This window comes from Saccopteryx bilineata, chromosome 3, assembly GCF_036850765.1.
Source record: "Saccopteryx bilineata isolate mSacBil1 chromosome 3, mSacBil1_pri_phased_curated, whole genome shotgun sequence".
Classification (NCBI taxonomy): domain Eukaryota; kingdom Metazoa; phylum Chordata; class Mammalia; order Chiroptera; family Emballonuridae; genus Saccopteryx; species Saccopteryx bilineata.
Window position 1 is genome coordinate 169908952 of NC_089492.1, and position 26353 is coordinate 169935304.

The window sequence follows — 26353 nt, forward strand, 5'->3', positions numbered from 1 at the left end:
AGAAAATAAAAACCAAATGAATAAAATGTACAATATGTCAGAAGGTTGTATTATGGGCAAAAAATAATAAGGCAAGGAATGCAACAGAGAACCAGGGATGTGGCCATAGCTTTAAGTCAAGTTATCAAGGAGGCAGGATAGCTATATTTAAAAACTGTAGAGGATTTCAATAGGAAGATATTGTTAACCCAGACAAATAGTCAGAGAGGCCTGTCATTCACCCAACTGAAGACTTATTGCAGTTACACATGCTGAGCCTTACGATCAAGCAATCTGATTGATGCGAGAGGGATTTGTGGTCACCGAAAGGCATTGTAAACCACATGGTCTCATAACACAGTCCTTGTGAATCGATTTATTTTCTTATGCTGTAGTATGAACTAAATAAATCAACGGTTGTTTAGGTGCCTGCATTGCCTATTAAACAAATTTATTTTTAAAAATTAACATCATTGTAAATGTTAGCTTAGGTCCAAGAATCTCTGAATTTAAAACGTTGAATTATGATTGAATTAAAATTTTTCTATTCAATGTTGGAGTTCTTTTTTCTTCCATGTTGTACATTAAATCCTCAGACCTTATTCATTTTATAGTTGAACACTTGTGTCTGTTTACTTTCCCCACTTTCCCACTTACCCCACCTCTTGGCAACCAGTTTTCTATTCTCTGTTTTTATAAGTTTGACTTCTTCTTCTTCTTTTTTTTTTTTTTTTTTTTTTTTTTTTAAGATTCTACATATAAGTGAATCATGTAGTATTTGTCCTTCTTTGGCTTATTTCATTTAGCATAATGCAACCAAGGTCATCCATGTTGTTATAAGTGGCAGGATATTTTTCTTCCTCATGGATGAATAATATTCTACTGTATATGTAAATGTGTGAGATATATACCACATTTCCTTTATTCATTTACTCATCAGCAGACACTTAAGTGGTTTCTATGTCTTGGCTATTATAAATAATGCTGCAACGAACATGGGAGTCTATAGAGATATCTCTTCAACTATCCTTTTTTCATTTCCTTTGAATAAATACCTGGAAGTAGGATTGCTAGATCATTTGGTAGTTATATTTTTAATTTTTTGATGAGCCTCCATATTGTTTTCCATAGTGGCTGAACCAATTTGCTTTCCCACTAACAGTGCACAGGGTTGACTTTTCTCACATCCTCATCAACACTTGTTATTTCTTGTCAAGGAGCTTACCCTTATGTTTTTCTTTAGCAGTTATGGTTTTGGGGTCTTATATTTAAATCTTTAATCTGTTTTGAGTTTATTTTTGTATATGGTGTAAAATAGGGGTCTAGTTTCAGTCTTTTGCACATGGCTGTTTCGTTTGCATGAAAAGACTGTCTTTTCCCCATTGTACCTATACTCTTAGCTCCTTTGTCATAATTGATTGACCATATATGTATGGGTTTATTTCTGGACTTTCTGTTTTGTTCCATTGATCCATGTGCCTTAAATTGGAGAATTTTTTAATTAAAATGTAACAAACATTTTTTTATACAACTAGCACCCATTGCAAAGATTCCTTTAATCATCAGTGAGAGTCAGAAACATTTATGCTCTTTGTTCCTCTGAAAATGGTATATTTTGACAAAGGAGAGAGTCCTATTAATTATGCAGGGTTAATATTTGAGCTCTAAAATAACTGGTAAATTGTATAACAAATAGTTAGAGGGTCACTAACAACTTGGCCTCTTATTATGTGTGATTTTAAACAATTAATTAAGCTCTAGTCTTCATTTGTAAAATAGAGCAATAGTAATAGCACTTCAGGGCATGGCTTTGATGATTAAATAATATATGATGCATGTTAATTACTTAGTACAGTGCTTTCCATTTAATACAGTGCAATAAATGTTAGCTATTTTTATTAATAATTTTCCTTTGCTTGTAAGTTTTCTTTTCGAATCAGGGGGAAAACCCTAAAAACAAAAATGCTGTCATCTATACTACAGTAGCAGTAGCAGTTTGGTACAGAAAGCTAACAAACAAAAGAGAAAGGTCAGTGATAACTGAGCTGAGCCCAGCAAATGGAGAATGAGGAGGACATTCGTAGGCAGAGAGCGAGGTGAACAAAGGCATGGAAGTGTGTGTGTGGTGTGTTTTGGGACTGGAAGTGAGTAGACTAGTTCAATTAAAGCTCATGACTAAAGATCTGCATGGAAGGAAGTTTGGTAGGAGGTGAGGAAACTGAGTAAGCAGTGGTTGGTCATGGGGGGTTCTTATAGGCCATGCTTAGGACTTGGGTGTTGTCTTTCAGTGGTAGAGATGGAAGCTGGATAGCAGAAGATGGAAGAGAGGATGGGGCAGGAGAAAGTAGGAATGTGAAGGATGAGGAGGACAATAGGGACAGGATAGGGCTTGATGGGGCCAAAGGGCCCAGGGAGAAAGTAAAAACACCAAAGATGTGGAGGGATCTAGACAACTAATAGGACAAACAGAGACATCAGGGGACAAAATCCAGATGGGTATTAGCTTTTTAAAGGGTTAAAGCTCCTTTTGAGGCAAGCATAAAAGGCAAAAAGCAGTGAGGGTGTAGTGAAGGTGGTTGTGCAGGATGTGGAGGTTGGAAAGCTGCATACCTGTAAGCCTCTTTTCTTAAAGTTTGGAAGAAAATGGTCTGCTGAGAGTGTGCGTGTCTGGAGTAGGATTGTAGGGTTTAAGAAGAGAGGTGGGGATTTAGATCATCCACTGTAGGAAATGTGAGAACTAGTTGACTTGGGAGGAGCAGAAGCCTGGCTGATACAAAAGCTTTGTCATGGGTGAAGGCGCCATGGGGCCATCTGGTTTTTGCCAATAGCAGCCTGGATTCTAGAAGCAAAGGAGTGATGACTAGACCCACTCAGATGCAAGGAATTCAGGAATTGAGGGCACTGGTTCAAGGGCAACTGATGGATAGAGAGAGAAGCAACATCTAGAAAAAGTGACAGAGTCAGACTTACGAGAATAGGATGGAGTCAGTGATGCATTGGGGTCTAATTCAGGGAGTAGGTGCAATAAAGGTGGGAGAGGAGAGGGGACAAGACAGGCTGGAGGCGGAACCTCAGAGTTCAAGATTTTATAGAATTATTTTATTTTTGTTTTACAGAAAGCATTTTTTAAAGAATTTGCCTTGAAATTCTCATAACAGCCCAACAATTTCTATGTTGGAAAAATCATGAGCAGTATTCCCAGGGTGTAAGCGATTTTTAAAAAAACATTTGTTAAAACCACATAATATCAATAGGAGGCGAGCCCAGACATTTACGTAAGTAGGGGGAAAGCAAGATTTTACCACAGGCATAACAGTTCTCAGCCATTTCCCTGGAAACCTATAGAATTTCCTTAACAGAAAAAAACAAAGCAACTATTGTAACATAAGCTTGGTGATTTGTATTTCTTTGCTTTTAAAGGTAAAACCAGTAATCCACAGCAGGATCAATGTGTCAGCACGATTTAGAAAATCACTTCAGGAACCTTGTACTATCTTGTAAGTAGGAGGCCTTTACCGTTCAAATGAAAATTGGCTGTGGTTTCCCTTCGGTTTGGGGTTTGCGCTGTAGTTAATGGCATTACTGTTTCGAATGGTGTGGCTCATTGGCTTTGCTTTTTGTCCAGCTTGATTGCAAATGGAGACCTCATCAGCCCAGCATCCCGCCTCCTTATTCCTAGAAAGGCCTTGAATCAGTGGGATCATGTGCTACAGATGGTCACAGAAAAAATAACTTTGAGGAGTGGGGCTGTTCACAGGTATGTCAGAGTAATCTTATGAGTGGATGGTTTTCAGAACTGTTAACAATATTCCCAAGAGGTTCTCAAGTTGCTGGTCCCAAATTTGGATTTTGGCTCACCAGTTAGGCTCTACATGCCTCAGTCTCTTTATCTGTAAAATGGGTATATAATAGTACTTACCTTATAGGGTTGCTTTAAGGAATAATATTTATATAAGGCACTTAAAACAGTTCTTGGCACATAGTAGCATGTCAACAGATATTAACTATTTTTATTCTTTTGCTTTAGAGCAAATAGGCGGCATTCTTTTCATTAAGAACTTTATTCTGACTGAGCCAGATTTTTGGCTCTTAAATAGTTGTCCTTTTATTTAGGAGTATATATGATTCTTTGATGATCCAAAATATTTGCCTAGAATAAAACATCAGGCATCACGAGCTGTTAGTGGATTTGAGGAAGAGGCAGGCCAGAGGATGATTAAATGGGGTTGCCAAAACTTAAGAAATCAGAAACATTTTTCTCAAGATCTGAAATGTAAGTGAAGACCAAAATCATGGATTTTAAATTGTGAAGCCTTTGAAATTATTCCTTGATGGAAGCTGACATATTCTTGTAGGTGGGAGGCTTATAAATACCATACACAAGTACAGAACATAGAATATATATAACATGTGATTCACAACTACTTGACATGTAATAAAGAGTTTTCTGGTAGTTCTTGCGTCCTGTCTTCATCCCAGGCTCTTTAACATACTCCACTGGTAGAATACACTCCTGCTTTCAAGATCATATACCTGTTTTCTTATCTATATACCTATCTATGCATGCATATGATAAATTCTCAAATGATTGCATATTGTCTTTCAGTTTAATTTGTATACATAATTCACATATATTTATATATAGTTTCATAGCCATTTGGATTTTAAATACAATTAGGTATATATATATAAATATAATATAATTGAAAGTAATATTTCACATGTGGTAAAAAAAAACATTTCAAACAAACAAAAGGTATAAATAAAAACTGCTTGTCTCCCCTCCCTAGTCCCTCTTTCGAGCACTTTTTCTGCATTATTCCAGAGATATTCTAGGCATATGAAAGCCCATGCATCTTTTATTTTTTAGAAACATAAATGGGAACACACATACATACATGAATATATATATATATATATATTTTTTTTTTACAGGGACAATGAGAGAATGAGAGAGAGGGATAGATAGGGACGGACAGACAGACAGAAATGGAGAGAGATGAATGAGAGGCATCAATCATCAGTTTTTTGTTGCGACACCTTAGTTGTTCACTGTTTGCTTTCTCATATGTGCCTTGACTGCGGACCTTCAGCAGACCGAGTAACCCCTTGCTCGAGCCAGCGACCTTGGGTCCAAGCTGGTGAGCTTTGCTTAAACCGATGAGTCCGTGCTCAAGCTGGTGACCTCGGGGTCTTGAACCTGGGTCCTCCACATCCCAGTCCGATACTCTATACACTGCGCCACCGCCTGGTCAGGCCATATATATATATATATATATATATATATATATATTTTTTTTTTTTTTTTTTTTTTTTACAGGGACAGAGAGAGAGTCAGAGAGAGGGATAGATAGAGACAGACAGACAGGAACAGAGAGATATGAGAAGCATCAATCATCAGTTTTTCGTTGTGGCACCTTAGTTCATTGATTGCTTTCTCATATGTGCCTTGACGGGGGGGGGGTACAGCAGACCGAGTAACCCCTTGCTCAAACCAGTGACCTTGGGTCCAAGCTCGTGAGCTTTGCTCAAACCAGATGAGCCCACGCTCAAGCTGGCGACCTCGGGGTCTCAAACCTGGGTCCTCTGCATCCCAGTCCGATGCTCTATCTACTGCTCCACTACCTGGTCAGGCGATACATGAATAAATATACCTTACTTTTTTACTGTTTCTACAAATCTTGGGATTTTTATTAGCACAAATAGCTCTACTCTTATTACTTTTTTTTTTTGTATTTTTCTGAAGTTGGAAACGGGGAGGCAGTCAGACAGACTCCCGCATGCGCCCGACTGGGATCCATTTGGCATGCCCACCAGGGGGAGATGCTCTGCCCATCTGGGGCATTGATCTGTTGCAACCAGGGCCATTCTAGCACCTGAGGCAGAGGCCATGGAGCCACCCTCAGCTCCCGGGCCAACTTTGCTCCAATGGAGCCTTGGCTGCTGGAGGGGAAGAGACAGACAGAGAGGAAGAAGAGGGGGAGGGGTGGAGAAGCAGATGGGCACTTCTCTTGTGTGACCTGGCTGGGAATCAAACCTGGGACTCCTGCACACCAGGCTGATGCTCTACCACTGAGCCAACCGGCCAGGGCCTACTCTTATTACTTTTAATTACTATGAAATATTCCATTTTATGAGAGTGCCATGATCTATTTAACAGTCTACTCTTAATGGAAACTTAAATCATTCCCAGTCACTCACTATTATATGTTCATGTCTTTGTAGATAAGTAGAGTCTATCAGCAAACTAAAATCTAGAAGTGGAATTGTTGTGCCTAGTGGCAAATGCATTTTAAATATTTGTAGGTGCCGCCAGGTGTCTTCCAGAGAGTCTGCACTAACTTGTGCTCTCACTGGAGGTGATGGAGAGGGCCCATTTTTTATACTCTCATCTGCACTGTGAAGTTAACATTTTGTCTTTTTATTCATATTGAGTAAAAATATTTCACTGTTTGTTTATTTTTATTCATGTGATATTCAATGACAACATATATTGGACTTTTAAAATTTAATTTAATATTTTTGAGAGAGGGAGAGATAAGAAAGGAGAGAGAGGAAAAGCATCAACTCATAGTTATGGCCCTAGTTGTTCATTGACTATTTCTCGTATGTGCCTTGACTGGGGGCTCCAGCTGAGTCAATGACCCCTTGCCCAAGCCAGTGACCTTGGGTTTCAAGGCAGTGATCTTTGGGCTCAAGCCAGCAACCTGTGATCATGTCTATGATCCCATGCTTAAGCTGGCAATCCTGCACTCAAGTTGGTGAGCCTGTGCTCAGGCTGGATGTGCTCAACCCAATGACCTTGAGGTTTTGAACCTGGAACCTGGGACCTTAGTGTCCCAAGTTCAAGCCCTGTCCACTGCACCACCACCTGTCAGACTGAGCTTTTCTTTTGTGCAATGCATTGTTCCAAGTGCTTTACATTTTTAACTTAATTTAGCAATTTTATGTGGTGAACAGTGTTATTATTCTCTTTTAATGAAACATGAGACACAGAGGGGGAAAGTAACTTGCCCAAAATTATGTAGATAGTGGTTAGCAGCACTGGATTCAACCAAATTAGTGGGCAGTGTGGCTCCAGAGCCTGTTCTCTTAATTATTCTCTAAATAACTGCCAAATATTTATCTTCTTCTTATATATATAGTAACTACCTGTCATGGCTTTGCAAATTTGTTTTATTGCTTTATAAGCACTTTTTACATATTAGGTAAATTGGCCCTTGCTCATATACAATAGTTTTAAGTATATTTCCAGTTTGTATTTTTGATACTCTTTGTTTCTTTTTGCATACAGATATGTTGAATTTTTATTTTATTTTTATGATCATTGAGTTTTATGACTAGTTTAGGATTTTTTCACTCCAGGATTATAAAAATATTGTGTATTCTGTTTTCATCTTGTACTTTTAAATTTTATTTAAAACCTTTGATCGGTCTAGATTTTATTTTGGAATCAGTGTGAAAGCAGATCTCAATAGTTATATATTGATTTTTTATTTTAAGTATATAGTTGTATCTTTTGACATATACATAGACATAAACCTACTAAATAAATTATATATAAAGCATAAAAAAATATATATACACCATTGCATGCCTAAGATACATTTATTCATACATATATTAATGTGAACAAGTTCATACATAGAAATAAAATTTATGCAAGTAAAAATACAGAAAATACAATATTTTTATATCCCCTGAACACTTGAATAGTTAAAATTCATTCTTAATATAAGGTAGGATATGAGTAAGATTTGGTTGCTGTTCACTTTGAACATGTCCATCTTTCTTTAACAGGACATTAAAAAGTATTATGGTTGGATCCTCCTTGAACACCAGTATATTTAGATATTAAAAGTATCCCATAAAAATTGGTTTAACTTCCTATTTATATTTCTTGTGTTTTTTAGCACAGGAAGAAAGCAGGTCAACAGGAGTCCCTCAAACAAAGGATAAAATCATGGGCTCAGCTTTATTCAGCATCCTTTCCCCTCTTGCAGAGGAAGTCAAATTTTGTCTGTTTCCAAGTCCACAGCTATGCTACCTTTTAATTTCTCATTATAAAAGTTAATTACTGACTCAGAACTTCCTATTTTGAAGGAAAATGAAAGGAGAATGTCTGGACCTAAGCCAGAGCTTATCAACCAGGGGCGCTTTTGTCCCTTGAGGACATTTGTCAGTGTCCAGTCACTTCTGATAGTCACAACTGGGGATGGGACGGCTACTACTGCCACCTAGTGGTTAGAAACTAGGGGTGCTGTTATCCTACAGTTCACAGGACAGCCTCTCCACCTCTCCAGCAGAGAATAGTCATGTTCAAAATGTCAACAGTGTTCAGAAACCCTGGTCTAGGTCAAAGTAGGAAAACCAGCACTAATTGTAGGGACTTGTAGGGACAGGAGTACAATGTTGTAAAAGAAGAGACATTGGATCTTTCTATTAAACACATTTCAAGGATTTTAGTGAGTAGTTTCTTTGTACTTCATGGCTCCATGTGATGGGCAATTTACATAGTCAGTAAACAAGCAGACAGGTCAATGGATGATTTTTCTTCCTTTGCAAATACCACTAACCTTTATTATGTAATATAAGAAGTCTGAGAATTTTTAAAAATAATTATTTTGTAATCCTTCCAGTTGCTCACTCTTGCTTCTAATCTTCAAATATATGCATTGTCTTTCTTTGTAGTTCTCTAAGAGTCTGTTTTTTGGTCTCTCATTCTTTAAAGAACTTTTCTGGACACTCTAAATTTCCCAGAGGAAATAATCACTGTTGTTTTAATAAGTAACTTATTAATTGTAGTTTTACAGTAAAGGGAGATTCTTGTGAAATCTATTCTGGGAAGATGGGGGAAGGCAGGGGAAAAAGAAAGAAGCATGAATGTTATGCAGTTCTGCACCATTAATGCTGGCAATGGGTTCTTTCACCCGCTGACCTCTCTCTCGCCTCCTATTTTCTGACCCAGTTATGTGTGTTTGGATGTAATATTTTGGCTGATGGCTGCTGCTTGTATACAAAGTGCTTTAAGAGGTATATCAATCTGACAAACAAATTAAGAAAATAAAACTTGAAAGTGTTTACAAAATATAAATAGAACAGTCAAACTCCAACAGAAGCTGAGCTTTATTGAAAGCACTGCATTCTGTACAAGTTAAAGCTTTCCTTCTGAAATCTTAATAAGGCAGCCACAGGGGATACTCCTGTTAGATTGTCAAGTTCATTGGGATGGAAACTCTGTACAGCTAGATGGCCACTGTGTCTGCATTATAACATTGGCATGTAGCTGAATCTAATGACTTTGAGGCTTTTGTAATTCAATAATTAGGATAGTAACAAATGAGCCAAATTAAGAACAGAATGTTTTTATTTACTTAGTAATTTTAAGCAGTTCTTCCCATGCTTGTTAAAATTTTAATTGCTGGCATTCATATTTTGGCAGACTTTATACTTTACAAGGAAAGCTGGTTGAAAGTGGCGCAGAGTTGGAGAACGGGAAATTTTATGTGGCTGTTGGCAGAGATAAGTTTAAGAAATTGCCTTACAGTGAATTACTCTTTGACAAGTCAACAATGAGAAGGTCTTTTGGGTAAGTTTCCATCCTCATTCACTTCTCATATTTTAGTTATCACTTGAAATAGCATTGAGTCTTTTGCTGATCACTGTTTTATATAATCTTGTTTATCAGTTAGACTGAAAAGCATGTATCATATATATTGATCTTTTTTTTTTTTTTGCCATGATTGAAGATTGAGAGCTATTACCCAATAATTTGGGGGAATCTATGAAAGATTGTATAGTATATTTTTTACTATATACAGGCAGTCCCTGAGTTATGAACAAAAAAGTTCCTGTAGGTTTGTTCTTAAATTGAATTTGAATGTAAATTGGAACAGGAACATTTACCTATTAAATGTAACTTAGACAGATGTTTGTCTTAACATAGTATTTATTTTGACCTTTCTGTGCATATAAATACTTCAACATTTGCAAACCTATAGAACCTATCTCACTTATAACCCAGGGACTGCCTGTACTTTTATTTTTTTTTACCATTCACTTACGATTTTATAGTAAATATAAAGATTTACTCTTGCAAAGAAGAATTGGAGCAATGAGCTTTTATAACACATACATTATTAGAAGTTCTAATGTCAACTTCTTAGCTAGATCAAGTAATTTTTCAGCTAGTCATATAAAACATCTAAAAGTGTTTAAGAAACCATACTATTTTTGTACACTTTTTAATAATAACTGGAAAATATAAAAATAATATATCACTTGTGTTACATAAGTAGATTGACTGCCTTTATAGTTAATACATGCAAAATTTTAAAGATTGCAATGTTAATTACAGATAATGAACTATGAATCTTTTTTCTCTATGAAATGTCATATATTTGTGAAAGATGCCTTATTCCAACTGAGTAGCTGGACTGCAGGGACATGCATGAAGAGCCTTGGCCCTTGGCACATGCAGGGTCCCTTTCTCGGCTTGCCCATGGTGTCCTGGATCCACTTCTGCTACATTTTACAGAAGTTCTGTGGCCACTTTGCTATTGGAAATGGATTTATTCTCTGTTAGGGTGGGTGATACTTATTGAGATAGAGCAGAATATCACCAACATGCTGTCTATTACTTTGCAATTTGTGAAGCCTGATGAAGAACCTAGCTGCATTCTAGAGAAATATAGATGAAATGAAATTTCAGGGGTGCTGTTTGATGTGTGCAAGAGCACATGGTTTTCCAGCACTTTAGAATTATTTACCAGCGGATTTATTGCTAATCGTTTTTACCCATCCATGAAATTAAATCCTTCCACAATCTGCTAAGTGACACTGGGTTAGTCTGCTTCAGTGTATAATTGGTGGCAGTGAGAGCCCTAACTCAGTGGCCTTTCTCAGACAAATTAGTAAGACTTACATTTATCTTTGTATCTTCTTGTTTACAGAGAGGTTCAGTTGGTCTTTTCCTAATCATATAGACATCTGTGAAACAACATTCCTATGGCTGAAGACAGTTTTTGTTTTTTGACAAGAGTGGTTTAGAAACTCCCTGACTATAAATGTCAGTGTGTTATCATTCTGAGCTTCTATAAGAAGTAGACAGCATGGATATTAAAAAAGAGGGGGGGATTTATTGTTTTAAGCTCAATTTGGCAGAATCATTACTCAGCTTGAGAAATGATTTTTTTCAAATTTATATAGAAAATTTGGGGAATTAAAAATGCTATGAAATAATTTAAGGTGGTGCTAAAAGTTTATTGTAAGTATCAATTACAATAGTATATAGGAAAACATTAAACATCTTTCAGGATGGAATTTGGAAATTTTATGGTGGTCTTTGTGAACCTGGGAAAGTATATAGTACTTTTTGTGAAACACTGATATCAGTAAACAGTTAGCTTTCAAGTTGAAATGACAAGTTTGGATGAAAATTATCTTGTATTATATGTTATTTGTCAATAACACTCATACTTCTAAATTGTAATTTGTTTCCACAGTCAGAAAGCTTCTTCACTGCCTCCTATTGTAGGATCCCGAAAGTCTAAAGGGAGTGTAAGTATCAGAGGCTTACTTGTTAGTGTTCTATATTTCTATACAATGCAGAGACACTGTCCTTTTGGTTTCAATTAAATTTGAAGACATAAAACTTGACGGGCATATAAGCCATTACGTGAAATAACACTAGAACATAATGTTACAATTAAGATCTTAAAGCTAACATTTAAAAAATACAGATTACGAAATAGATCTCTTTTTCTTTGTGTAGAGACCTGGTACAATTTATATCACATTGAAACCTCAGTAATGACACATAAAACGAGAAGAAATGCTGTGGGAGTCACACCAGTGGTCACCCAGTCTCGTTTCCTCTCTCTGACAAAGACTAAAACAGTGTTTGAAAGTAAATGGTAACCCTAAAATATATTTTTTTTTAAAAAGATTGAGAATCATTTCAAATATTTACTCCCTATCAGCATTTTTTTCATTCATCATTGTTTATTTGTTAATTCAGCAACCATCTATTAAATACTCATTATGTGGGAACTGTGACAAACATTTGGTAGGTAACCTCTTAACTTCTCTGTACATTTTGTTTGTACTTCATGGAGATGGGTTTGATGTCATGCTGCAGGTTTGCTTTGCCAGATTGTTTTTTTTCAGCTGAGGCTTTTCCTTCTACCCTTCTGATTGAATTTCCAAACCAGTAGCAATCAGGATTGATTTGACACTTCCTTCTCTCTGAATTAACTGAGCAAAAGTGTTATAAAGGTGTTGTGTGAAATAAGTGACTGGCAATGATACTGTCTCCTAGTGACAGTTTAGGTATCTGTATCTCTTCTATATTTTTGATTATATCATTTGAAATTCTTGAAAAAAGAAAAATAATTTTATGCAAAGAAGTAGAGCTAAACCCAGCATAACAAACAGCAGACATTTATTACCCACCCATTTATTGAGATTCATACTACGTATGCCAAAGCACTTGCCCTCAAAAAAACTTACGATCTCATTGAAATAAAGAAGATAGGTTGAAAAAATAAGTTAACAAGCTAAACTCTGATTTTATGGTGAGATTGGTAAACATAAGAGAGACAGAAGGGATCAATGTACATCATTCAGAGTAGATGGAGGAAGTTGAGTTTGAGCTGTGCCTTTGAGGACAGTTTAAGGTTCAGGCACAGGTCAGTGGGGGAGAGGGTCCCTGACAGCAGGGACGGCGTGAGGGAAGGAGATGAGCAAGCATGCGGAGAAGCGGTAATGCGGCTGATATTTAGTGAACACTTGAGGGCTCAACACTGACAGTGTCATTACAGATAGGATTTACTTAATCCTTATCCCCCGAGGCAGGCACTACCACTATTACTGCATTTAAAAATGAGAAAAGGAAGCACAGACCATAGAGTAGCATGTCCAAAGGTTTCTGTTGAGCAAATGGCAGGGGAGAGGTTGCACCCCAAGGGCTTTCTGGGAGGAAGCTGGTTCTTCTGACCTCGGGACAGTGAGTTGTGCAGGCTGACCTACTGGAACAGGAGGTCCATTGTGGTGTGAGAGGTGTGAGGTGCCTGAAATGGTAGGGGATAGCAGTTTTGGATGACTTTGAATGTCAGAATGAGGAGCTAGTCTTTATCTTTGTGTAGAGGGCAGCTCATGAGGGCTTCTGAGAGGTGAGAATGTTAATCCAAATTCATTCTAAATAGGAAGGCCAGATCTTTTATGTGGAGAAAGATTTACATGGTGAGAGGTCATAGATGAGACCTCAATTATGTGGCAGTTAAAGCAATAGGCTTGGCATAAAGTAATGAGTCTAGACTGGGTAGATGGAGAGGGAGCAGGAAGGGATTACTGCCCATGAAGAAATGAAAGACTTGCTTGGTAATGGGTACATGTGGTTATTGGAGAAGTTGAAGCCAAAGGTAACTGCAAGTCTTTGAACTTGGATGCCTGAGAAAATGGTAGTACTGTGGCCAAGAAGAAGATAGTTAGAGGAAATAATGACCTGCTGAATTTCAAACATATAAGTTGTGTCATCATAAAATCTAGTATAAAGTGTTTAACAAGCAATTATAAATGGTGGAGTCTGTGGCCTGATGTGGGCATCAGATGTGGATTTGCAAATTCATCCACATAATGGTTATGGTTGAAGAGCAGATACCTGTCACTGTAGTGTTCCTAGCACTCAGCACAGCCTGGCAGGGCGCAGTCCTCATCGTGTCACTGAGTGTGAGGCTGGTGTGTGAGGCCTGGAGAGAGATGCAGTGAGAGCCACAAAGGGCCCCAGCTTGAGGTAACTATATCATGGGTATAGAGAGAAGGGAGATAGAGAATATTTCAATAGCTGAAAAGTATGTATTAGCCACGATAAAGCTAAATAAACCCATGAATTTAGGGTTTGGAAATTTTACCTTATTCTTCTTTAGGACTTTGGAGTGGAATCTCTTCTGTGTACAGGCAAATATGAGCTCATTAGTTCTCACAGTACACCTGGAAGAGTGATGACTAAAGAGAGACCCAGTGTGGTTGACTAACTGACCATCTGTCACAGGAAAAGTTGATGTCAGAACCAAGGTCATGACTTAACTCTGCATTAAGTGAATGAACTTCAGAATTATGTGCTTACTCTTCAGTAATTTGTAATGTTTAGTTTTTTAAATTAAATAATGTATAATGAGTTTCCTGCTTTAAAATTCTTGTGTAGGAGGCACTCATGTGCAGTTTAGAATCTGTGCTATTGAGTTTTCCATGTGTCTGGCATGAAACAAGGCTCTAGGGAGACAATGATAAGCAGAGAGACATGGCGCTTCTCTTGGCGCATGGTCTACTGGGAGAGACAAACAATTCCACAAATCTGTATGTCATCACAAAGTGTGTTGAAAATGAAAGTGCAGAACCAAATGAGAGACAATCAAAGGAGAACTAACTTCCAGAGGTGTGTCAGGAAGGGCCTCTTTGAATAAGTGACCTTTAATGGCAGACAGTTTTTATCTCATAGAAAGCATAGACTCTGAATTATATCTCTGACTTAGAAAAATAAAATGACAGCAGAATTTGTTCCTTTCTTCACAATGCTCCCAAAGCATGCTGTATATCTGTCCATCCATTCACCTATCTGCTCACTCATTCATCTGCTCAACATATATTTATGAAGCACTTATGAAGTGCCAGGAACTACTGTAAGCACCTGTCATAGAGTGGTGAACAAGAGTACAGACCTGATGGAACTTCTGTTCTAGTGCCTAGGTGGTGGAGGGTGGGGGAGGAGAAGGTGGAAGAATGGAACAGACGGACTATCAGCTTCTAAACAAATATTTAGCTCATTTTAAATGGTGTAAATGCGGCGTGTAAAAGAAAATGTGGCAGGGCACTTACTGTTATAAAATTCTCTGAAACTGAGACTTTAATGGTAGAGCCAGTCATACAGGGTTGGAACAGGTGAGAAAAGAGCCTCCATGGCAAGAGAAAAGGCACCAAAGCTCTTGGTTAAGAGCTCGGCATGCGAGTGCAGAAAGAAGGCCAGTGTAGTCTGAGATTAATTCGGGCAGGCAGCTCCTGATCCTGAGGCCCTGTAAGGAGTTGTGCTTTATTGCTTGATGGGACACCACTTGACAGTTAGAAAAAAGTGATAACATTTGATTTACATTTAGAACAAAATCATTCTGGCTGTAGTGTCTACAGAGAAGTGAGTTGGGGCAGGAATGAATAGAAGCAGGAGGCTTTGAGACAGCTGGAGTCCAGGCATGTGAGGCAGGGGACTTGGACAGGTGGCAACAGGGGAGATGGATATCTGTGATATTTCTTCTTTGAGTATATTGTAATCTCTGCTGTCATTGATTGATGTAGTCATCACAGCCATTTACTGAGGACGTACCATGCCCTGGGCACTATTTTAGTGCTTGGTGGGGAAGAGGAGGCAGAGGTTCCTGAGAAAGCACTAAAGATATGGAGCTTACATTCTAGAGGAGGAGAAAGACAAATATATAATATATTTGGTATTAAGTAGTATGAAGCTTGATGAAAAATGCATCAAAATATGGGAAGAGAAAGTGAGAGAGGGAGCGATATCTGGGTGGGCAAGGCAGGCCTCTTTTGGGAAGTCAGATCTGAGGGGAGAGTAATAACCCACCTGGCACATGGTAGGCTTTCACAACCTGTTTACTGGACGTGAGCATGACTGGCAGTGAGCCGCACAGAGAGAACATCTAAGCTCATAATGTCAGTCACAGATTCAATTTTTAACAGAAGGGTTGATTTACTCCTTTCTTTTAATTAGTTGGTTCCCTGGAGCATGTATGTGTTTTGAGGTCATTAACTGCTTGGCACAGATTTGAGGGGTGTTACCTGGACTGTGAGAGAGTTGTTTCAAACTTGGGGAACCACAGCCAGTTCAGCGGGGAAAGCATCCCTGAACGTGGGTGCAGATCGGAGGGGCATGACTGGACTTTCGGAATTCATTTACCCAACAGCTTTCTAGGAATTGCTCTGTCGCATGATGAAGGGGAGTGTGAGCAGGGCCTGATAGAACTCAAAAAAGGAGGGGGAAGGAGAGAGAGAGAGAGAGAGAGCTGCTATTGTCTGCACAGTGCACCCCCGCTGTGGCATCAGTTCTGTAGTCAGGGGAGTTGCACCCTGTGGTAGGGAATGTGGGGAGTGGGGAGTTCTGGGGGTCAAGCAGACGCTTTGAAATTAAATTGGCCAGGGAATGCCTTGTGCAAAGCAGGACAAGACCAGAGCTACCCTGATACATACTCCCAAGTGCTGGGAAAGTGACAGAAATGAGCAGATTGTGAATATTTTTAAGTTGTGATTCTAACCTTGAAAACAAAAGGAAGATATAAGATAATTGTCCTGAGTTTTATAAAGTTTGAAAAATAAACCCACCAAAGACAGGCTGTTCTCTAGCTTTGAGGTCACTCCTTGTAGAATGAAAGCACCCATTAGTGGGAGAGGTGCAAAATCAGGGAAGTCTTTGAAAGTTAAAGCCAAAAACTAAATCAAATTGTCTTTTGTTGTCATATTATCATGTAGCTAATACATCTTGTGACCAGTAATTTACAGATTCAAGTATTATAATTGTGAAGGTTGTGGTAAAACAAAAACATTATGATCCACGTATCACAAAGTCACAGTGAAGCAAGAAAAATTCTGCATGGTCCTAAAATTCCATTTATCTGGTGAAAAAACTGAGTTCAGTGTGGATGAAAGGGATTCTCATACTTGCTCTCACCAGACACGCGGGTGAGAGCAACACCAGCCCTAGTCACGCCTAGTTCTTGCTCCTGAGATCCGCTTCCCAGGGTGTCCCTGAGACCCACGTGGTGATGGCGGCTCCCACAGGCAAAACCCACACAGATATTTTTAAACTTGGTTTTAGGATGTTTTCTTGAGGACTGAAGATGGGTTTCTATAGTAATGAAAGAAACCTGAGTTGATTGGATTTTGTTGGAAATTGCCTTGGGAACTATTTTAAAAATCCCAATTTCCGAAGAATGAGCAGTAATGGAAGGGCTCTTCTTAGTTTTTTGCTTGTTTGAGGTAGAAGTTTGCTATTCCTATCAGATAAGCTGAGATGTGTGTGAGGCAGAAGGTAGGACAGTGGTTTGAGTCCCATGGAGGTCTAGTTTTTGCATAGGATATGCTATAAAATCGGGCTGCTTCTGATTCCTTCCACTTTAGGGTAAAGCCATGCTCTCTCAGTTCCAGATGGCTTTTTAGGGAACCATACTATGTCATAGTTGTTTCTAGTGCCTTGGCATCAGGGAGCTCCAGTACCGCAGAAGAATCAAACCTGGGTCATCTTTTTTCCTTTTTTTTTTGAATTTGGGTAATCTGAGAAAGTGAATTCCTTTACACGTAAAGTGATGATATTGACACCTGTCTACACATTTGGTAAATATTTCTGTTAATAGGTATTTAACATGTAAGTGATAGTAACATTGTCTTATCAACTGGCATAGCTGTATGAGATGATAAAACTCCCCTATTCACTATGCTCCCCAAATAGCAACTACTATCTATGTGTCCAAGTTATTAGTCACATGTGGAAATCCCTGAAAGAAAGGGAAATCTCCCTCTCTCTCTCTCTCACACACATATGCATATAATTTGTTATATATTTGTTGTATATTAACATTTTAGATGAACCAACATTTTTTAAAAGGACAAGCATTTAAATTATTTCCAGTCTTTTAATTACAAAACAATTCTTCTCTTGCCCTCAGTTTTTGTTCTTATAAGTGCCTGGTGATTAGTCATTAGTCAGTAATTGAATGTGTGAGGAAGAGTTACAGAGCCATGCTGCATGTAGTTATTGAAAGCAACTAGTCTTTCTCTTGATGCTCCACAATGACACTTTTGAGTGTCACTACGAGAAATGCAGTAAATCAGAACCTCCTAAATATTCAGCAAGAGAGTTTTTAAATTATGTGAGTGCCCAGGCATCCCATTCCAGGATGGGGCTTCTTCTTCTCCCTTGTTATACCCCTTTTGTGAATAAGACTATTTCCAGAGAGCTGTAAAAACTATTGTGCCAAGATCCAAAGTTTCTCATTCATTTTAGTCCTTGAAATTTCCACAGCATCACCAGATATTCCAGTAAACTTGCTAGAGGGGTTACTTCATTCATTCAAAGCTTTTAAAGTTTTAAAATTCTTGTTATGAATAGATTCGGTTGAAAGTAGCCTGAAATCTGAGACCTGGCTGATAGTTTTGGAATCTCTACCATAATTATATTATCAGTTATGGCGGTGCGAGAATCATTGAAGAAAAGAAAAAACAACAACAAACAACTCTGGTAGCAGTTAATGCAATAATTAAATGAAAACTGTATGTTTAAATTGCAGTTGGAATAGAAAATTAAATTATGCAAAAAAGTGTTATAGATTTGGACAGATTTTCATACTGTTAATAAATCTATGCATAATTCATTTTCTTGTAGGCTATGACAAAATAGCATAAATAACTTCATTTATAAGGCTGTGAATTTTGCTATCCTTAATTGGGCAATGGCTAAAACAATTTAAATGCTGTTGAATGACTGAATAGATAAAATTTTAAAGTGAGCAGTTATAATAAGTTTGTAGGCAGATCTGTTTATTTAATATTATTACATTTATTTTCAGATACTAGCATAGTACAGATGTTGCATAAAGATTGAACCCTATATGGTGTGTATGATATAATTTTAAGAAAAAGATATTATCTCTTTGCTCTTAAAGAAAACACTCTGATACTCATTGAAGAAATACTATATGTCAGGCACTGTGCCAGTTACTTTTAGACATTACCATTTCATTCTCATTATAGATGTAAGGGCAGGTACCTTAACCCCATTTAACTGATGAGGGTAGGGGCTCAAACAAGGTAGGAGTTAGCCCAGGTTCCCATAGGTGGTTTGTGGCACTGCAGTGGCCACTGAGCCAGGGGTTGTGAGTTTCTAAAACATATTATTTCCATTACCTGCAGCTTGACACTTTACATACTCAGGTATGTTTAGCACCTGAGCATCTGAGAGCCAGGTCTGTCTTGTTAAGGAGAATTTCTTTCTGTAGCAATGGCCATACTTGGGACAGTGACCAGAGCCACTGAAACTCAACCTTTCCTTCCTGCTGAGATGCAAGGCCTTCATTTTGAGAGTTAAGCAGGTGCTAGAGGCAACCAATGAAGGTGTGGTCATTGGTGTCCACCTTGTAGGAGTGCAGACATGTGATCTTGAACTGTTATGGTCCTATGTTGGTCTGGATTTGCAATTCATAGAGACCATTGCACTCACCAACAAATGAGTAGATCACTGGAGATTTCTACAAGCACATGGTACGTCTGTTCGAAAGATGATGCCTATTAGACATTCACAGTGACAGCTAGTAAAAATGTTATTTCTTGACTAACTGATCAAACTGAGGGCTGTCACTATTCATATTCAAAAGATAGCTGCTGATTCTTCAGAAACACAGGAAGGAGGGGATGATTAAGACAGAGGACCTGCTCTGCTTTTTGCTGGCTGTGTGACCTTGGACAAGGCTTAATTTCTAAGCCTACTTTCTTTTCTTTACAATGGAGTGATAACAGTACCTGTCGCACAGGGGTATGAAGATTGAGTGACAATGTTTTATAGAATACAGGGTAATATTAACTAATCATCAATTGCTATTTTTATTTATTTCATTTTCTAAACCCTTTCTATGCCTTTAGGAAGAGTTACGCAGGTATAAAATGGACAGAAGCAGAAGCAGCCCAATACCCCCCTCCCATCTTCCGCCCCTGCCCTGTTTATCTAATGCCAAGGGAATGACTTGTATTTGACTAGGAATCTCTTTGGGAGTTCATTAACCAGTAATAAGGGTTTAATCTCTTGTCATTTAGGGAAATGATCGCCCATCTAAGTTAACTGTAGGATCCAGTGACAACTCTTCTCCTCAGCCCCCAAAGAGGAAAGGGAAGAAAAAGGATGTGAATTTAGAAAAACCCACAAAAGGGAAACAAATTCTAAAGTTAAAGAATTCACTACAAACACTTCCAAACAGTGGTAAGTTTGTTGGTATTATTATATTGTTGTTATTGATTATTATTATCTTAATGCTGTGATACAATTTTAGTGCTGAATTAGATCCCTTTGTTTCTCTGGGCACACAGAAGATACTCCTAATTGGCATACATGAGAATTTTCACAGAGGACTGTGTGTGTATGAGAGATGCTGTTTTTCATGATTAATTTCTATTTGTAATTAAGGTTTGTGCAACAAAGACATGTTCTGAGATAACTCAAATGGTGGTCTTACAAAGCAAGGTGAATTTATCATCCTGTGCTCCTGCTGAAAGTGTTTAACGTGTTTACCAATGGCTGCTGACACTGGTCTTCCTCATTTGTGTGTCTACAATCCTTGTCCACATTCATTACGATTACCTTTTAGTCACAGATCATATTCCCCCCCCCAAAAAAATTTACTAATTTTACTGATATCCAAGAGAATAATAAATACACACAAAACTTTACCAGTAAACAATTTGTAGCAAATTGGTTATGTATCTTGCATTATAAGGAGAGAGTTGCTCTAAAATAGTTTTTAAAGATTTTGTATGAGTACAAGATTTGAAGATAAGTGTGATGAACTAAGGACATACACCATCAAAATTCTGAATTTTCCCATCAGTTTTTCTTGGATATATGTGAAGACAGACTCTTTTGGGTTTCATTCCAAGCATGTTTCCAGTGGGAGGAGCACATGACAATGAAGTGATGCTTTGGGTATGGAGGGCCGGCTGGGGCACAGCCCAGCAGAGTGATTGCTTCTCCTTCATCCTGGGATCCACTCCCATCCTCTGCAAGGGGACATCCTGGAGCACCTAGGAAGACGATGGATGGCATAAGTTTTCAGATTCATGGCTGGAGTTTTGTTTTCTTGCCTGGAAGCTCCAGCTCATTTCAGAGTCTGTATGAATATTCATGTTAGAATTACATCTAAGGTGAGCTTCTCTGTTGAAAGGAGAGAGAATAAATCTGTGTGAGGTTTTAGAGCAGGGGTCAGGAACCTATGGCTCATGAGCCAGATGTGGCTCTTTTGATGGCTGCATCTGGATCACAGACAAATCTTTAATAAAAAAAAATAATAACATTAAAAATATAAAACATTCTCATGTATTACAGTCCATTCATTTCCTACCACTCATGTTTATGATTGCGGGTGGCTGGAGCCAATCACAGCTGTCCTCCGGGACAACACCATATTTTTATTGGATAACATGTAACGTACACGGGTCGTTGTATGGCTCTCATGGAACTACATTTTAAAATATGTGGCATTCATGGCTCTCTCAGCCCAAAACATTCCCAACCCCTGGTTTAGAGGATGCTGTTCAGATGAGGAAAGAGTAAGAAGAGAGATGTGTTGAGACTAAGTTAAAAGAACAGGCTAAGTGAATGAGCTTATTACATAAAGAGTGAAAGAGGGTGTTTAAATCTTCGAGATTGAAATGATGGAGATTAACAGGAAGCTGAGTTCTAGATTTTTGTCCGAGTTCTGCTATTGACCCTGGGAAGGCACTTAACATTTTTGGGCCCCTTTAACCATCTGCAAAATGTGAGCTCATATTAAGATTTATATTTAAAGTTTAGCTTATCTTTAAGTTTGTGAAATTCTTTTCAGTGGCCATGAACTGGGAGGCCAAGGTAAACTCCAGTCAACAAGTGCTTGTTGAATGCTTGTTGTGTGGAAGACACCAAAGAAAAAGAGCTGGACTGTAAGAACATGCCATACCTTGAGCATTAAAAATATTTAGTTTAATCAATATATATTAGATCATAAAGCCCCCAAGGCCATGGGCTATGTCTTACTACTTTTTTTTAATTCCCAACAATTTGCATAGATATGATAGATGTGAGACACTTAATAAATATTGAGGAATGAGTGATGGAAGTTATGAAATAGAGAAGTCTCTGTAATACTTTAAAACTAAGAAACAATCCCCATTTTATACTTTCCATGAATTATTTTTATTAAAGGCTTTATAATAAAATATTACTTGCTTATTTTCTGTGAGGCTCTTATTAGTTTATAAAAAGTCTAACTCCTACTTCCAACTTATATTTAAAAGTCTTTATATTTAGTAGTTGTCCTCAGAAGAAAGGGGAATGTCATCTTGTCAGGTGCCTCATTTACAGAAACTTGGGAACACAAGAGAATGTATCATTATTTCTGTTTTTCATAAGAAAGTAACCATTATTAAAAAGTTGAATTATCAGTATTTTGCTTTTGGGGAAATCCACAAATAGTTGTCAACAAAAATTGTATCTTTGAGGAAGAAAATAACAAAATACACTGACCATTGAAGCAAGTCATATTTTAAAAGTGCTAAGAGAGGCTAGAAACCCTCAGCTATTCTTTCCTTGTCTTTAGAGAATCCTGCAGTTGTTTTAGGTAATTGCTCATTTTAAGTGTATACTTTCCAATGTAGTTTTATAAAATTCAGATCATAAGTTTTTAATAACTGTATCTCATGCCTAAATAGAACAATTGCTGGTGTCTTTCAAATGAAGGCTTTGGGGACTAAATTTTTTATTACATTTTTGGGGTGACATTGGTTAATAAGATTATATAAGTTTCAAGTGTAGATCTCTATGATTTTTTATTTTACTTTTTAAATGGACTTTAGGATTTTGATAGGGATTACATGACATTTGTATATTGCTTTGGATAATGTGGCTATTTCAACTATGTTGATTCTTCCAATCCATGAACACAGACTATCTTTCCATCTCATTGTGTCTTTTTCAGTCTCTTTTAATAATGCTTTGTAGTTTTCAGTATATAGGTCCCTCTCACCCTTTGTTAAATTTATTCCTAGCTATTTTATTCTTTTCGTTGCATTTGCAAAAGGAATATTTTTTGTTTCCTGTTTTGAAATTTCATTGTCAGTATATAGGAATGCAGTGGATTTTTGTACATTGGATTTTTGTACATTGGTTTTGTATCCTGAAACTTTACAGTGTATGTTTATTTTTTTCAAATATTTTTTTGCGACGCCTTTAGGATTTTCCATATAAAGAATCATGTTATCTGCAAAGAGTGACATTTGTTTTTGTTTTTTTTTTTTTTTTTTTAAAGATCTCTTTTTTATTTTTTTTATTTTATTTATTCATTTTAGAAAGGAGAGAGAGAGAAACAGAGAGAGAGAAGGGGGAGGAGCAGGAAGCATCAACTCCCATATGTGCCTTGACCAGGCAAGCCCAGGGTTTTGAACCGGTGACCTCAGCATTTCCAGGTCAACACTTTATCCACTGCGCCACCACAGGTCAGGCTGACATTTGTTTTTAATTCCCAATTTGGATGCCTTTTATTTCTTTCTCTTGCCTGATTTCTCTGTCTAGGACTTCCAGAGCTGTGTTGATTGAACAAGAGTGGTGAGAGTGGCCATTCTTGTTTTGTTCCTGATTTTAGAGGAAAAGCTTCTAGATTTTCACCATTGAGTATACTATCTAAGGGTTTTCCATATGTGGCCTTTATTATGTTGAGGTAATTTTCTTCTATACCTATTTTTATTGAGTATGTTAGTCATAAATGGATGTTGCTTTTTCTGCATCTATTGTTAAGATTATATGATTTTAATACTTTGTCTTGTTAATGTGCTATATTATATTGATTAGTTTGCTTATGTTCAACTATACTTGTGCCCCTGGAATGAACCCCACTTGGTTGTGATGTATTATTTTTTTAATGTATTATATTTGATTTGCTAGTATTTTGTTTAGGATTTTTGCATCTGTATTCCTAAAAGGATGTGGTCTGTAGTTTTCTCTTTTTGTGTTATCCTTGCCAGTTTCAGTATCAGGGTTGTGTTGACCTCATAAAACATTTTAGGAAGTATTGCCTCTTCATTTTTTTGGGAAGAATTTGAGAAGGAGAGCTATCAAATCTTCTTAGAGTGTTTGGTAGAATTCACTAGTGAAGGCATCTGGTTCAGGACTTTTATTTTTTGGGAGGTATTTGATAGTTGTTTCTATATCCTCATGGTTGATTGGTCTATTTAGATTTTCTGTTCTTCATGATTCAGTCAAGGAAGGGTATATATTTCTAGGAACTTACCCATTTCTTCTGTGTTATCAAATTTGTTTTTAATAGTCTTTCACAGAATTCTAGTATGATCTTTTGTATTTCTGGAATATCTGTGGTAACTTCCTTTTATTCATTTATGATTTTGTTTATGTGTTTCTCTTTTACCTTAGTCTAGTCAGGGTTTTGCTAATTTTTGTTAACCTTTTCGAAGAACGAATTCTTTGTTGTATTAATTTTTTTTTTGTATAGTCCTTTTGTCCTCTATTTCATTCAATTCTGCTCTTATTTTTGTTATTTCCTTTCTTCTGCTAACTTTGGGTTGCTTTTTTTCTTTTCTAGTTCTTTAAGTTGTAATGCTAAGTTGCTTCTCTTTTGATTTCTCATTTCTTGTGACAGACTTATAATGATGTAAACTTTCCCTCTTATTACTACTTTTGCTGCATCCCAGAACTTTTGATATGTTGTGTTGTCATTCTCATTTGTCTCTATATATCTTTTAATTTCATCTTTTATTTCTTCTTTGACCAGTCATTTTTAAGTAGTGTGTTGTTTAATCTCCACATATTTGTGGGTTTCTTTACTTCATCTTTACAGTTGACTTCTAATTTCAAAGTATTGTGGTCAGAGAATATGCTTGGTATGATTTCAGTCTTCTTGAATTTGTTGAGGCCAGTTTTGTGACCCAACATATGGTCTGTCTTTGAGATATTTCCATGTGCACTGGAGGAGAATGTATAATCTCATGTTCTGTGATGAAAGGCTCTGTAAGTACCAATTATATTCATTTAGTCTAATGGATCAATTAAGGCCAATACTTCTTATAGGTTTTTTGTTTGGATGATCTATATAAAGCTGTCAATAGAGTATTTAGATCCTCTATTATGATTGTGTTTTGTCAGCTTCTCCCTTTAGTTCTGTTAGTAATTGCTTTATATATGTATTTTGGTGTTCCCTGATTGGGAGCATATATATAGAAGTGCTATGTCTTAATTAATGTAGTGTCCCTTTTATTGTTATAATATGTCCATTTTTTGTCTTTTGTTACCTTTGTTATCTTAAAATTCATTTTGTCAGACAGATATAAGTAAGGCTATACTTGTTTTTTGTGATGCTATGTGCCTGGAGACTCATTTTTCCACCCTTTCACTGTGAGTTTGTTTTTGTTTTTGTGGTTTAGATGGGTCTCCTGAAGGCAGCATATGATTGGATTTTTTTTGTTTGTTTCAGTCTAGTACTCTGTGACTTTTTATTTATTTGTGAATTCACTCCATTTACATTTAGGTTGATTATTAATGTATGAGGATTTTTAATAGCCATTTTATCTTTAGTTTTCTGGTAGCTCTTTGTCTCAATTGGTTCTTTTCCTTTGTGTTTCTATCTGTTGTTTTTGTTTGGTGGTATTCCATACATTTATTTCTCTTTTTAAAAGTTATATGCCTTTGTTTGTGTGTTTTGTTGTGTGTGTGAGTATGTGGTTACCATTAGGTTTATGAAAAAGAAACTTCAGTATATATAAAAGGTACAGTAGTCCTTTTTCTTTTGAATGCTTCTGATCTCCATCCTCCTTTGCAAATTCAGACCTTGACCTTTCTCCTTTCATATTTTTGTTGTCACAAATTACTCCTGTTTATGCTGTATGTTTCTTGATAATCTTACTCATCGTTTTCCGACCTTTTGTTCTTTGATTCAGGTAGAATAGCCCCCTGAGTATTTCCTCCAGTGGAGATCTTCTGGTGATAAACTTCCTCAGCTTCTGTATGTCTGGAGAAGTCTTTCTTTCTCCTTTATATCTAATGGATAACTTTGCTAGTTATATTGTTCTTGGCTGGTAATTTCTCTTTTTGGATAGTTTGAATATTTGGTTCCCCTCTCTTCTAGCTTGTAGAGTTTCTGCTGGGAAGTCCAGTGATAATCTAGTGGGCTTTCTTTTATAGCAGGGGTCTCAAACTCACGGCCCGCTGAACAATTTTGTGTGGCCCGCAGACTAATCCACAGGCTTACTTAATTTTATCCAAAATATTTTGAACTTCGTGGATTAGTCTGCAGGCCGCACAAAATTGTTCAGCGGGCTGCATGCGGCCCGTGGGCCGCAAGTTTGAGACCCCTGCTTTATAGGTTACTTTCTTCTTTCACTTGGCTGCCTTGAGGATTCTTTCTTTGTCATTGTCTATTTGTTTGTTTTTAGCTCCTTTGCACTTCTCTGGCTTTTCAGATCTCTCTGTGGGGTGGTGGAAAGTGGCCTGTGCTCCCTGGAAAGTTGGGTGCCTCCCCTGTGATCTGGTTGCCTTAGTCCCTAGAAATCAACCCTGCAGGGAAATGTGGTT

At 37.3% G+C, this 26353-nt stretch overlaps 1 protein-coding gene across 2 annotated transcripts in view; it reads left to right on the forward strand.

The window, feature by feature from the left end:
- The window catches only part of DCDC2 (doublecortin domain containing 2), a 250407-nt gene that overhangs the window by 90468 nt on the left and 133586 nt on the right, over positions 1-26353 (forward strand). Inside the window, exons 3-8 of one of the 2 annotated variants that reach the window (XM_066268286.1) lie at positions 3400-3476; positions 3605-3736; positions 9422-9568; positions 11484-11538; positions 19843-20005; positions 23122-23268. In XM_066268286.1, the coding sequence (XP_066124383.1) occupies positions 3400-3476; positions 3605-3736; positions 9422-9568; positions 11484-11538; positions 19843-20005; positions 23122-23268 (721 nt within the window). The remainder of the gene's footprint in view (positions 1-3399; positions 3477-3604; positions 3737-9421; positions 9569-11483; positions 11539-19842; positions 20006-23121; positions 23269-26353) is intronic. The other variant, XM_066268285.1, reaches the window with a different exon arrangement.